This window comes from Carassius auratus, chromosome 6, assembly GCF_003368295.1.
Source record: "Carassius auratus strain Wakin chromosome 6, ASM336829v1, whole genome shotgun sequence".
In the NCBI taxonomy this organism is placed as follows: domain Eukaryota; kingdom Metazoa; phylum Chordata; class Actinopteri; order Cypriniformes; family Cyprinidae; genus Carassius; species Carassius auratus.
Window position 1 is genome coordinate 10,001,962 of NC_039248.1, and position 14,076 is coordinate 10,016,037.

A 14,076-nucleotide genomic window follows, 5' to 3' on the forward strand; every position below is an offset into this window, starting at 1 on the left:
ATACCGATAATGGTCATTTTAAGCTTTTATCGGCCGATACCGATATTGTGCCGATATTATCGTGCATCCCTAATATATATATATATATATATATATATATATATATATATATATATATATATATATATATATAGACAGATAGATAGTTAAAGGGACAGTACATACAAAAATAAAAAATACATATGGTTGGAATAAGTAGTAACATAACTTTTTACATTTTAACATAATGAAATATCCCTTTGAAATATCCTCTGAAGTAATTTAACAAGAGATTGCACTGATACATACTGAATGAAGTTGATTATTTTAGAAAATATCAGATATGTTGAGTGACATGATTGGCCAATCATAATTATGTATTCTGTGTAATAACAATTAATAAATGAAACTAACATTAGATCAGATGTATTTTAATAATAAAAGGTGAAACCAGAATTATGAAATGCTACAGATATTTTAGATCCTCTATCATATCTCTGTTATGCACAGATTCAGTTATCTCAATAATAAGAATTTCCAGCTGCATTTTTACAGTTCTCCAAGAGACGCAATATAGAAAGTTCAGCATATATTTTTCATATCTGTTGCTATAGAAACAAGTCAGGTTAAAAAAATAACAAGGTGCCTTTGAAAAGCAGAGGTTAATGTTGTTACTTTGTTTCCCCAGAGTTTCCCTACCTCAGCCTTTCTGATGGTTCAATGTCATATAACATTAACTTAAACAAAAACCCTCCTTCTGTGAAAAGACCAGACTGTCTGTGTTTAAACATATTAGATTTGCTTTCTGCTTTCCTTTATGTCCTCTCTATTCACACACCCTTACTTTGATGCCACTGCTTGATATAAAAAAAACAAGAAAGAAACAAGCAAGGTGAAATCAACAACATATTTATTTAATACTCAATTTAAATGGATAAAACATAACAATATAACGTGTATCTAAGTAAGACTTCATGGGTGTTTCAAAACTATAACTGGAGACTATCAGTAATTATCTGAATTATAGTCTATGCTCTAATCACCTCTTAATTATAGTCCATTTTCTAATTTGCTCTTAAATTAGATTTAATAGCAGTCTTGTATTCATTAGGCAGCTTTGTACTAGCTTCAAATTCACTGCCATCAGTCTAAAGTGCATGCAGGTGCTTATGGATATTTATTGATTACGGTTCAGGATTTTTAATGCAAATGTTGCTCCTCTCTAATTAAATTTGTCTTGCACTACAGCAGAAAGCAGCCATTCATAATGCAATTAGAGATCATTTTCACCTATCAAGAGTTTTAGCATTCACTTCCATAAATATATTAAAGGATCCAACATACCCAATGTTTTTTGGAAACGGTAGCACCACTGTACACTGTAACAGTATCTACATACACACAGTTTTATACCAAGAGTAACATTAAGTTTGATCAAAAGTAAGAGTATTGCTTATGTTAGAAAGAAATATTAATGAACGAATGGGATGACATATTTTGAAACAGATATCAGTGCCCAGATACTGAAAGATCTTCAAAGGTTTCAAAATAATTCAAATTGGTCACAGAAGTTACAGTAGCAGCATAATGTTCTGAACAGGAATTTCAATCATATTTTGAGGAGCATTTCAATCCATTTGATTAGCGCTGATTAGCCGTGGGTCGCTTTTCTATTATACCAAATGGCTTTGTGTGACTTAAACACATTAGATATGGAGCTAATGCCCTTTTTCATAATGTCATGATGCTGAAAGTATGCCTTCAAGACACAGCCTAGGATTTAATTAAGAAAATCACCAGCCACATGGATTTGCAGACGGAAGATTCAGTTGTTAAGTGGATTAATTATTCTTCAGGAAAGGATGGCTCTTGCACAGTGGGATTTGCTTTTGTCGAAAGAAGTGGACATTCTGTATGTTTCATATTAACATACAGCATCCAATTATCCCGTTATGAAATACATTTTCATGTCAATGGCTGCTGAAAATTCAGTTTAGCCATCATAAAAATAAATTACATTTAAAAAATATTATAATAGAAAACAGTTATTTTAAATTGTAAAATCTTACAATATACATTTTGTTACTGTATTTTTGATCAAATAAATGCAGCCTTGGTAAGCAAAAAAACCTTCTTTCAAAAACATGAAATCTTAATTAATACATTTTTTTAACTAGTAGTGTAAACATGTTTTATTTATTTATTTATTTATTTATTTATTCGTTTTAACACTAAATAATTTTAGTTTTTCTCTTTAACAAAGTTTCCCCAATCAGTCAAAAACATAATATATATATATATATATATATTAGCATGTAAAATTATGAGAATGATGAGCATGTAAAAACTTTCCCATAAAGTCATGTTTGCAGTCTGATAGTGTCCTTATCTCATGTCTTATTCATTTGCACAGCTGTCTAACACTGGCCTGCTGTCAGACACTCTATCTGTACACCCTCTGAGCTGCCTTCATATTGACTTCATATTGATTTTAGAGGAGAAATGATCCAGAGGCAAAAAAAGAGAGGAAAATGGAGAATAGAGACTGATAGAGAGGTAAAGGGAGAGAGCGTGAGAGATTACATTGTAGTAACCTTGTTTGTAAGGCTCTGGGACCTTCTGCTCACACTAGATCCAAGATGAGCTGGAGATAACTCAGAATATTGGTCCAATGACTCACAGGCTCTTTAAGGAAATCTGTGATTTCGGCTTCCTCTATAATCCAAGAGACTGAAACATCACAGCAGAGAGAGACTCACACCGAGGGCAAAGCAGCAAAATAAGAGGTAGAGCAAGAAGAAAAAAATAGAAATTTTTCCATTGATATCCAGTACCGATATGTATATAGCTTAAGAATAAATTGATCCGAATACTCATTAATTCACAGACATTCTCCCACTCATTTCTCACTCACTGATGCTCTTTTAACTCATGGATGTAACACATTGTGCTTGTTTTATCACACATTCATTCCATATTTCATATCACACACAGCACTGGTTCCACTGATCAATTTGTTCCCAAGCACAGAAAGTGTTACTATGAAATATGTATAAACAGAGTAAAGGGAAAAAAATTAAACACACTTTTGCAGAATGTAAAGCAGTAAAAATAAAGATGGACAAGAACAATGTACTTCTTTGGACAAGAACAATGTACTTCTTTGGACTGGCAAAGTTATCTGTTAAACTGCTTTTTGTTTTGAAAAGGGATATAAAGTCTATTTGGTTTCTATCAGATAGATTTACTGTATATGTACATGAATCTTCTGCTTTCATAAAGATGTCATGACTTTTTTAACATGAAAAATCGATCTGTTTGTCCCTAGAGACTGTCTCATCCTACTTTTGAAAATATATCACAAAGACACGCACATTTAAACACAGCCCAAAACTACAGTCAGGCCTAATAAATAAAACCTCATAACATGCTGAAAAATACATACACGCAGGGATTTGTGTGAGGTATGTTATATGAGTGCAGTGATAAATGCAGTGATAATGATGACCAAAATAATATTTATGATAATGCTGCTGTCATCAGTGATAATGATGATGAAGAATGACAGCTTCGGCGCTGGCAAAGAGAATATTAGTGACACGGAGAATGTTATGAATGATGGACTAACGCTGCAGTGACATCTCTTGAGCAGCTTTGTCTGCCTCTACATCAAGAGGAGGTGGATTCCACATCTGAGATTTTGAATAGTTCTGTTGCCAGGCAACAGCTGTGAATGTCTTTGGTCAGGAGGAAGTGTGACCCGGTTAGAGAGGAGAGGATCTCTCTAATCCAACCCTGATCCTTCACCCCAGCCTGACAGAGGACTCTCTTGCTCAGGCTCACTGTCTTTCTGACAGGGGTCTTTACTTTCATGTGCCCTTTAGGTGGCATCAAAGACACTAACCATCAGCCAAGGCTCACTCTCACAGTCTCAATGATCATTCAGCACATGAATCACAGATTATTTATTGTAATAGTCTAAATGTGAAATATCAGTTGAAATTTCCAAACATTAATTTTGACATGGAATAACATGAAGAAACAGAACAAACCGAGACAGACTCAATCCAGAAGAACTGTGGCAACGTCTCCAAAATGCTTGAAGAATCCTTTGCGTTTAAAGCAGCTTTTGCTCTCATGCTTATATGTCTTTTAGGTAGCTTTGCAGGGAGGTTTCTTGAAGTGTCTTGGAGACATTGCCACAGTTCTTCTGGATTGAGTCTGTCTCAGTTTGTTCTGTTTCTTCATGTTATTCCAGACAGACTTGATGATGATCAGATCAGATCTCTGTGTGGAGCACTGGCTGTTGTCAGACTCATTGTGCAAAGATAAATCTCACTGGATTATTATAATGCATGGCTAAATTAATATTTGGAAACATAAATTGATATTTCCTACTGACACACTACAGCAAAAGATAGAAATAACTGACTTAAAATTTTGCCCACCACTGTATACTCTAAGTTCATCAAACCATTTTAACGAGGTCTTTATAAAAACTGACTGGTGTTATTTTACTAGACAGATGTTGAGTGTTGATGAAGCATTTAAAGAGATAAACTGCTGCTCATTATGGCACCAATAAACAGCCTCAGTCATGCAGACAGAGGTAATGGTATGTTTCTAACAGCCAGAGAGGGTCCTTATAAATCTCGCTAAGAATGGTGAACACAGTCAATTGACTTTCATCTTTCTATGCCCATCCATACTTGTGAAATGCTCAATTACCCAACTCATTTTTTCTTTACACTGTTGGTTTGAAATCATCTACATTAGCCTTTTATACTTAAAAGATTTCATTACTGAGGAACTGCTTTGCTTATTTATTTGTCGTCAGTCTGTTAGCATTAGTGCAGGATACTGCTTCATTATCAGTCACAAAGCCAAGAACTCCAATGGACCGAATAAAGCTTTACTTGCCAGAATGAATTAATCACTAGCTATTCCTGAGGCTAAATGTTCCTTGATATGATTACAGAATGAAGGCAATCAAGAATTAACTTGGAGCTCTGAGCATTTTCTGAGAAAATAAGTCAACTTCTGTAGGATTATTATTCAGTGCTTCGCATGAGCGTTGAAAATTGTTAAGAATTCAGTTCAGTTCAAGGTCCTCTTGAATATTTTTTCCTGTTTGGATAAAAGATAAAAAGCAGTATAAATGGTATGCCTGCAACTGCGTTGCAATAATCATAAGCACACTTTATACCAAGAAATGAAACAAGGTAAGACACCAATTATGAAGGTTCTACACCTGTATCTCTGCATAAAGCTGTGGGAGGAAGCTCACAGCTCATAGTTCACATGCAGAGACTCTCACGCAACAGCGGCTTCATTAGGAAGGCCAAAGACACCGGTGGGAGTTTTCCAGGAAGCTTTCTCTCTGGGAGCAACAATCCTTGGTACAAAGAGAGTAGCTAAAACACAGGAAGGTGGCTGAGAACAGCTGAATATTTCACCAGAGGTGTTTTGTCCATCCAGCAGGACATCTCTAGCAGAACTAAGGCCAGAAAATTAATTAAGGATTCAAACAACAGGGAAATGCTATCATAGCCTTGAAGCCAACACAAAGAGATTCAGGGAAAATACTCTGGCTAGCTTGCAGGGTGGTTGCTATGCAGGTGGTGTTCTTTTTTTTCTTCTACAGTGTAGCTAGGAGGTTGCTGGGGTTTTCTGAGTGATAGCTAATAAGCTGCATACTGCTGCGTAAATGTTGCTTTATCTGTGCATATTTGTCCTCTACTGATTCAGATGGGCTTTTTCACTGGAGGAAGCAATAGCGTGAATAGAGGACTCGTTTGAAGTTAAAACATCTTATTAGCTGCATAAGTAGCTGCATACATGCCCAAAATCAAAAGAGATTCTCTTAAAAAAGTTTAAAGTCCACCTTTTCTCAACAAGTCAAATACAAAGTACCATTTTTGTCCACTGTTTAAAGTTTAACTCAGTAATTTAAAACTGGAAGCAACATGGGGAATAAAAATGGTCTGTATTAAAGCAAAAGTTAACGCTGCCACAATCCCACCTCCGCCACTAGATAGATAGACTCACCTCTAAGGCCATCAAAGATGTAGATGAGTTTGTTTCCTTGTAAGAAACACATCCATCATTAATGCATTTTAACTTTAAACCTTAAATCCATAATAATGCTTTCTCCAGCATCAAAAATCCACTGACATACAGTATTTGTTTTGGACTGTTTAAGCATTTAAACACTGCTTGATCTGTGCATATTTCTCTCCTGATTCAGAAGAGACTACTTTTTCACTGGAGGAAGTGATATGGATAGAGGACTCGTTTGAAGTTAAAAACATATTGATGATTGATTTGCTTCTTAAAAGCTTAAGCTTTACATGTCACAAGACATTGTGATGTACTGAGGACATGTGGGTTATTTGTAGATTATTGTCATGTTTTTATCAGCTCTTTGGTCTCATGCTGAAGGCACCCATTCACTGCAAGGGAGCAAATAATGCTAAATTTCTCCAAATCTGTACAGATGAAGAAACAAATACATCGACATCTTGGATGGCCTGAGGGTGAGTACATTCTCCTTTCTGGGTGAATTATTACTTTAAAACAAACCTTAAAAAAAGAACACTGCATGCAAACGATCAGTAATTTAGTAAAAAAGTTTGATGAAGAATACAAAAGCACAGCAAACAAGTCTAAGTCTTATGAAACAAATATCAATCAAAGATGACTTTTTCTTTCACAAGGATTAAGAATACAAAGCCTCAAAAGATGTAAAATAAATTTGGGAACAGGAGATAAGTAGGCCGTGAGATATTAAGAATTCTTCACATTAATGAACTGACTGCATGTTTATTTAAGAATTTTTCAATGGGCCTTAATTAACAGGAATTACTGCATATTTTTAGCCTCAGCCCATTCCGTTTATTTGCTAAGCCAAGTCTTGTTCACTCTTTGTAGAAATGTAAATTTCTTCAGCGACATCTGTGCAACAACATATTGCGTTGTAAACCAGTCGACATCCCTTCAGCTTTGATATACTGTCAAACGGATGATATATGTTTCAGATTTGGGGGGTTGGGGCTGTGCTCTGGAGCAGACACTTTAGAACAGCACCTCCATAAATAGCTGCCAGGCAAGGACATGAACTTTTTATGAGAAAGGCACCAAATACCGACCTCAACCAAAATTACATCTCGTTCATCAGACTCTCTCTCTCTCTCATGCCCTAAAAGCTTCTGTAGCTTTGCGTCATTCTTATCGCTCCACAGGAGAGAATGCCAATAAAGGAGTCTAAACAGGAGAACCTCTAAAAGCCTGAAGCAACCTCCTGCCTGTTTCATTCGACTCCACGCAGCTACCAGTGAGTTCACACCGCTGTCAAGCAAGTCTCACCTTTACAAGCCTGCTCTCCTTTCACAGCCATACTTCCCTGAACAAAATCTGCAGCTTAAAAATTCATGGATGGATACAGAGTTATCAGCTCATCGTGTGACATGAGAAAGCATTCGGGAGCATATCATGAATGCGGAATGCATAATGGACTTTTATTACCTCTTACTGTAAAATCCCAGTGATATTTCTAAAGGCAAAAACTCACAAAGAATGAGCAGAATGAGCAGAATGAGTGTGTGCTGAATAAAATGAAGTTTTTTAAGGTTTTACAAAATTCAGAATTGAGTTCTTCCATCCTTGCCCTCAAAATGAAATGCATTAAATTTTAAATCAAATTAAATATATATAAACAAACACAAATTTCTACTATATAAAAAAAAATCAAACGTCCACATTTTTTTGAAAGATGTCTCTTATATGCTCAGCAAGGCTGAATTTATTCAATTAAAATACAGTCAAAACAGTAATATTATGAAATATTATTTTAATTTAAAGAACTGTTTTCTATTTTAATACAGATTTTAAAATAGAAATGATCACTTTGATGTCAAAGCTGAATTTTCAACAGCCTTTATTCCAGTCTTCAGAGTCACATGCTCCTTCAGAAATCATTCTAATATGCTGATTTGGTGCACAAAATAAATAAATACATTTATTAATAAAAATAAATAAATACAGAAACAAAAAAGTACACTAAAATAAATAATCTTACTGACTATAAACCTTTGAAATGGTAGAATATTTTGTGGCATTACAAACATTATTGGATGTATAGCTAACAATTATGGAAAAAAATGAACTTTAACTTGTATTTACTTTGTTTTTTTAGTTCCTTACATTCAAATTTTAATTACAATTCTACATCCTGTTTTTTTTTTTCAGATTCTATTTAAATGTTATTCTCAATTAAATTATGAATGACACAAAACCCTTTGGTTACTTGCCATTAAAAAACGTGGCATGGATATCAAACTTGGAGCAATGCATTTCAGCATAGGCTGCCACGTTTAAAAATGTGCACATTTTCCTCACACAATGATACTGTATGGCTTAAAAAACAATGGAACAATGGTACTTTCTGTGCTAGACAGACCCTGGTCTAAATATGCTTTGACTTCTCAGAAAATCTTCAACATATTTTATTTTGTATCTCAGACTATAAAGAAAAATGACAGAAATTTCATTTTGGAGGGAAATACTTGTTTAAAGGAAATGATGGTTCTACAGTTAGTGGCGGAAAATGGCACAGGAACAGGGAATCCCAAGTGACATGCTTTAGAAGACAGCTGCTAGATGAGTCCACCTCACTTCAGCTCTCCAGAAAAGATCTCTCTCTACTGCCCAAAGTTTCCCTTTACAGCATGTGAAAAGAAACTGTGCATGTGTACATGTGTGCATAAATGAATGAAGCACTCCGACAGATGCCTGACATGAAGAAAACAGAAAGATAAGCAAGTCAAATAAAAACTATGAATCCGGAGGAAAGCAAAAACGGTTAGAGCAAGACGAGTGGGAGAGGAAAAGAATTTCTGTAAAATGATGAAATAAAATTTCATACACTCAACTCTCTCTCTTCCTCCTTGTCTGTTTTTTTTTTCTTTTTCTTTTTTTTTTCTGCATTATTAATGCATTTCATGTCCCTGTGCGGACAGTGCAGTAATTATGCTCATGAAACCTTAAGAATGAACACATTTCTCTATCTCTTTCTCCATCTCAGTGAATGACTCATATACTCCAACCACAGCATGCATCTGACTGCCAATGATTTTAATGTGTTATTTAAAAGCCTCCATTCGTCAGCCAACACTGCTCTGTTGGGGGGATAAATAATTAACTTGTTATTTAAATTTAGTAAGGCTTAAACTGTCAAATGTACTATTGGTATTTGCAGTGGGTCTTAACAAGCACCTAATTACCTGTCACACCAAAAGCAGCAATTCAAGAATTCCACAATAACAAGGCAAGCAATATCTCTTTCGCTCGTTTTTGTTCTTTCTTTCTTTCTTTCTTTCTATGATATTCTAACCCGATCTCACGGCAATTCATACATTTTTCACAAGGTGGCTTATTCGTACGAATTTGTAAGACCACACTCGTACAAATTCATACGATTGTTGCCAAATTGTACATATTTTACGAGTTGCACAATTCGTATGAATTTTTACGAATGACCTACAACTAACCCCGCCCCTAAACCTAACCGTCACTGGGGTTTAGACAAATCGTATAAAATCGTACGAGTGAGGTCGTACAAATTCGTACGAATAAGCCACCTCGTAAAATACGTACGAATTGGCCGTGAGATAGCGTTGGATATTCTACTACCTCCGTCAGTGTAAATATATGGTTTTCATTTATGTATTTAGAAAACTATATTTCTTTACTGTGTGTTCAATTCCTTGAAAGAGTAAAATGACACCTCTCCTCAATTTATGTCTGTGGCACAAATAATGTGGGTTTCATTAAGAATTATTAATGTTATTAATTAAAACTAAAATAACAAGTAGTATACAGTAATTGGGAGAAATAAAACGAAACTAAAATGGTTCGAAATTTCATAACACATTAGCGTTAAACCTAAAACTGTGCATGTTTAATTAAGAACTAACAAAAACAAAACACCAAACTGAAAATAAAATAGAAATTAAATTCTAAATTTAAAGCTATAATTTTCCCTCATGAGATGAGAGTGTTTTGACAGAGCGTTTGATGGATAAGAATCTGTAAGACACACATAGAAAATTTGTAAAATTGTTTAACATGTTCTAAAGTTTGAAATTAAGCAGAATGCAAATTTTCAGCACACCTGCCTCCTGGTCTGAGATTTCCATGAGTTTAAATGAGCTTTCATTAGTGCAGGAACTTTTATGATGCTGGAATGTTGATCAAGTCTATCAATTTCATATGCATAATATTACACATTTTCTTGTAATTATCAGTCTCACTCGCTCTTTAGTATTTTCTCTTAGATCTTCAGAGAGTAGATCTGTGGAGAGTGTAATCAAGCTGTCACTGTCTTGATTCCTTAAAGCTAGCATCTGCAGCCCGTCTGCTCCTGACATCCCAGGGAATGTCAGGAAACGCCACATGGCTGGCCGTAAATTGGATGGGTTGAGCATACGGATGACAGGTAGCCCGACATCACCACTATTTTATCTCATTAAGAGACTGCAAATGTTGTCTTACTAAATGCTGCAGCTGCACATAAGTGAGATTTAAAAAATGAAATATATTTAGTTATGTTCACACTAAAAAAAAAAATTAGTGTAAACTATCAGTCAGACAACATGAGGCATACAGAAGAGGGTTTTGAGCAAATTCTGTAATTATGTTGATAATTTAATGTTTATGTTCATATCAGCTATAATACAGTAGAGTTTACAGAGTTAACTGAACTAAACTGGAGGATTGTGCATACAGCAGAATGACAGCCATAGTGTGATAAACACAATATGCATGCAAATGACTCCTAATGCACATTTATGACTTGCTACATCACAGCATATAATCTGGTTATCGAGAAATTGTGCTGGAAGAAAACAAACAAGCAGATGAATAAACATAACGATGGGAAACAGTACCTGTATGGATACATCACTGTAGGAGCCTCCGATCACTCCAGAGATTGCGAGTGGAACATCATCATGGATGGCGTAGGATCCATCCGGACACGTGTACTCACTATCGTCTACTTTTGTAAGCGAAGCGCGCACAAATTCGAGCGACTGCTCCAGCGCATAAGTGTCCTTTGAGCAAGTGTCCAGAATGTGAGCACCTAACGTTACCCCGGGCAAAATCTGATCATCTTGATTGATCTTGTCCAGAGCTAGCAGCATCGCCTCCAGTCTCTGAATCCCTCTTTGTGCATTGATACGGCCACAGTCCTGAGCTCCCTCCCCCTTTTGATGAACAGGAAACAGGCCTCCAATCACCAGGTCCCCCTCCATTATGATCTCTTTCTTGGAGGTGTCAGTGTTGTAGCCTGGGACAGCCAAAGCCTGGGGTGTCCTGGCCAATAGAAGCAGCATTAGGGTGAGATGAAGCGGCCAGGCGGGGCCGTGACTTCTGAAATGAGCTGACCTCTGAGCCATGGTGAGCAAAGATCTGGACTCTTTACAGGTCAATCCCTATTTAGCAGTCTCACTTGTTGGAAAGGGATTGAGCGCAGGCTAAAGGAAAGACTTCAGACACTTCAGTGCGTTTGTAAGCAGGGATAGGCAAACTCAAGCTTCATCGCCATCTCCTGCTTGTTTGGGGAGTTAGTGAAGATCACAATCTGTGAATCAAACAGGTAGAAAGTGGGAATTAGATGCTGCACTGCAATACACAAACAATTGCAAAAAAAAAAAATTTGAAGAGATATGTAAATAATAAGCTTGGGGACATGAACATTTCTCAATGAATTTGAATTTGTACCATGCATTTTTTTCTATACTTATAAATTTGGATCTCCCAAAAGTTTTCATTAATTACTCACCCTCGAGTCATTCCAAACCCCTAAGACCTTCATTCATCTTTGGAACACAAATTAAGATATTTTTGAAGAAATCCAAGAGCTTTCTGATCCTCCATAGACAGCAATGCAACTGACACGTTCAAGGCCCAGAAAAGTAATAAGGACATTGTTGAAATAGTCAAAGAGTGACATCAATGGTCCAACTTTAATTTTATGATGCTACGTCAATACTTTTTGTGTGCAAAGAAAACAAAAATAATGACTTTGTTCAAAAAAATTTTCTCTTAGATGCAATGCTGTCTACGGAGGGTCAGAAAGCTCGCAGATGTCATAAAAAATATCTAAAATAATCTGTGTACCGAAGATGAATGAAGGTCTTATGCGTTTGGAATGTCATGAGGCTGAGTAATTATGATTAGTGACAACATTTACATTTTTGGTTGAACTAACTCATTAAAGTGGGTTACAGCAACACAATTCTTGAAAAATGTTTTACAATCTACACGGTAAATTTGTAAAATAGCGGTTTACGTAATCCTTTTGTGTGGGAACCAACATGAATTTCCGTTAGTGTTAATGTAGCATTGCTGAATCTGGACAGGGGATTTCTATTTCCCAGCATGCATTGCTTGGGACTGGATGGGGAGAGTAAATGTTGAAATGTTATTTTATGTATTTTTAAGTAAGATGAAAAAGTGGGAACTCATTCATATTTAATCTTCTGCTATGTTGGGATTTTGCAGCTTTTCTCTCATATGGTGGCGTTTTGGGGTTATTATTGTGGTGAAGAGTGAAGCTAAGTTATGAAAATATGTTGCTTTACTCAAACAGAAATTGGAAACACTTCACATTAAGGTTTCATTTCTTGACATTAATAAACTACATAACTTATCATAAAATAATGGTAAACAATATTTTTTCTTTGTTAATGTTAACTTTATTTCTAAAACAAGAACAATTATCTGCCAGTGGGATTAGATAAACTTTTTCTGTCTTTATAACCTTGTTTTCTCCTTAAATTAAGTTTTTTAGTCATTCTGAATTATTCTTATTTTTTTAGTTAGTTTTATGAAAAAACTCTTGACTTACTATTTTTTTGATCTCAAGTAAACATATCTTGATTTAATAATGTTTAGATTAACATACTGAAAAATAAGACAAAAATATTGAGTAAGAAAACATTTTTTTTTTTGCAGTGCACCAGCGTCATATATTACACGTGATTAAATATATATATATATATATATATATATATATATATATATATATATATATATATATATATATATATATATATATATATATATATATATATATATATATATATATTAATAATGTGTGTGTGTGTATGTGTGTGTGTATTTCATGATGCTATAGATTTAATGGAGTTACTAGACCTGTCTTATTTTATTGGCATTCATTGAATACTGATTTGAGTTACATTTAAGAGGCAATTGAGAAAACCACACATTTTAATATTGCAAAGTAAAAACATTTCAATATGCATGCAATGTGTAAAATCTATCATTCAAGAATCATGTTAAATTGTCATTTCTATAACATCAAGGGAGAGAAACCAGAAGATTCATAAATAACTATCATAAATACCAGTGTTTCATTGCATTGTTAAATGTAATTGTAAAAATCATTACATAAGTAATTAGGCACCAATACATTTAAATCATACAATAGATCACACATCATTAGGATACTAATCTGACCAGTACATTTGAAACAGTTCAGTGAGCAGTTACAAGACAGAAAAACTTGACTTGACTGAGGGAAAACTGGATCATTAGTATTTGATTTATTCTTTGCTTATCAGTGGTTGTAAGAGATCCCCAGCCGAGGGACTCAAATGTAATTTGTTTTGCAGTTGAAATATCATCATTTGGCTGTACTGATTTTCTCTGTAACTGTCAGAATTGAATTTCTCAGAATTTCTCTGTTATTTCATCGGGCTGCTGGATTTGTTAACTCACAGCGCTAGGTGTGCGCTCCCTAAGGCCCCCTTCCCTTAACATCCTGGCTAGTCCATTGAGGGCTTTGTTCACTTTTGTATAATATATATGTGTGTGTTAGGCTCTCTGCTCAGGGGACAGTGTGACCATTGTAGTGTAAATCTAGCTAGCCTTAACTCATGTAGAGGATCACTGTCAGACAGCTTGTAAGCCAACAGCTGCTCCACACACACACACACACACACACGCACACACACACACACACACACACACACACACAAGCATCTGTAATCACATCAGTATATACGTTTGCAT

At 35.2% G+C, this 14,076-nt stretch overlaps 1 protein-coding gene across 1 annotated transcript in view; it reads right to left on the reverse strand.

Moving 5' to 3' along the window:
- The window catches only part of grm2a (glutamate receptor, metabotropic 2a), a 33,409-nt gene that overhangs the window by 9,896 nt on the left and 9,437 nt on the right, over positions 1–14,076 (reverse strand). The window contains exon 2 of the mRNA XM_026261114.1: positions 10,926–11,620. Within this exon, the coding sequence (XP_026116899.1) occupies positions 10,926–11,435 (510 nt within the window). The 5' untranslated portion in view covers positions 11,436–11,620. The remainder of the gene's footprint in view (positions 1–10,925; positions 11,621–14,076) is intronic.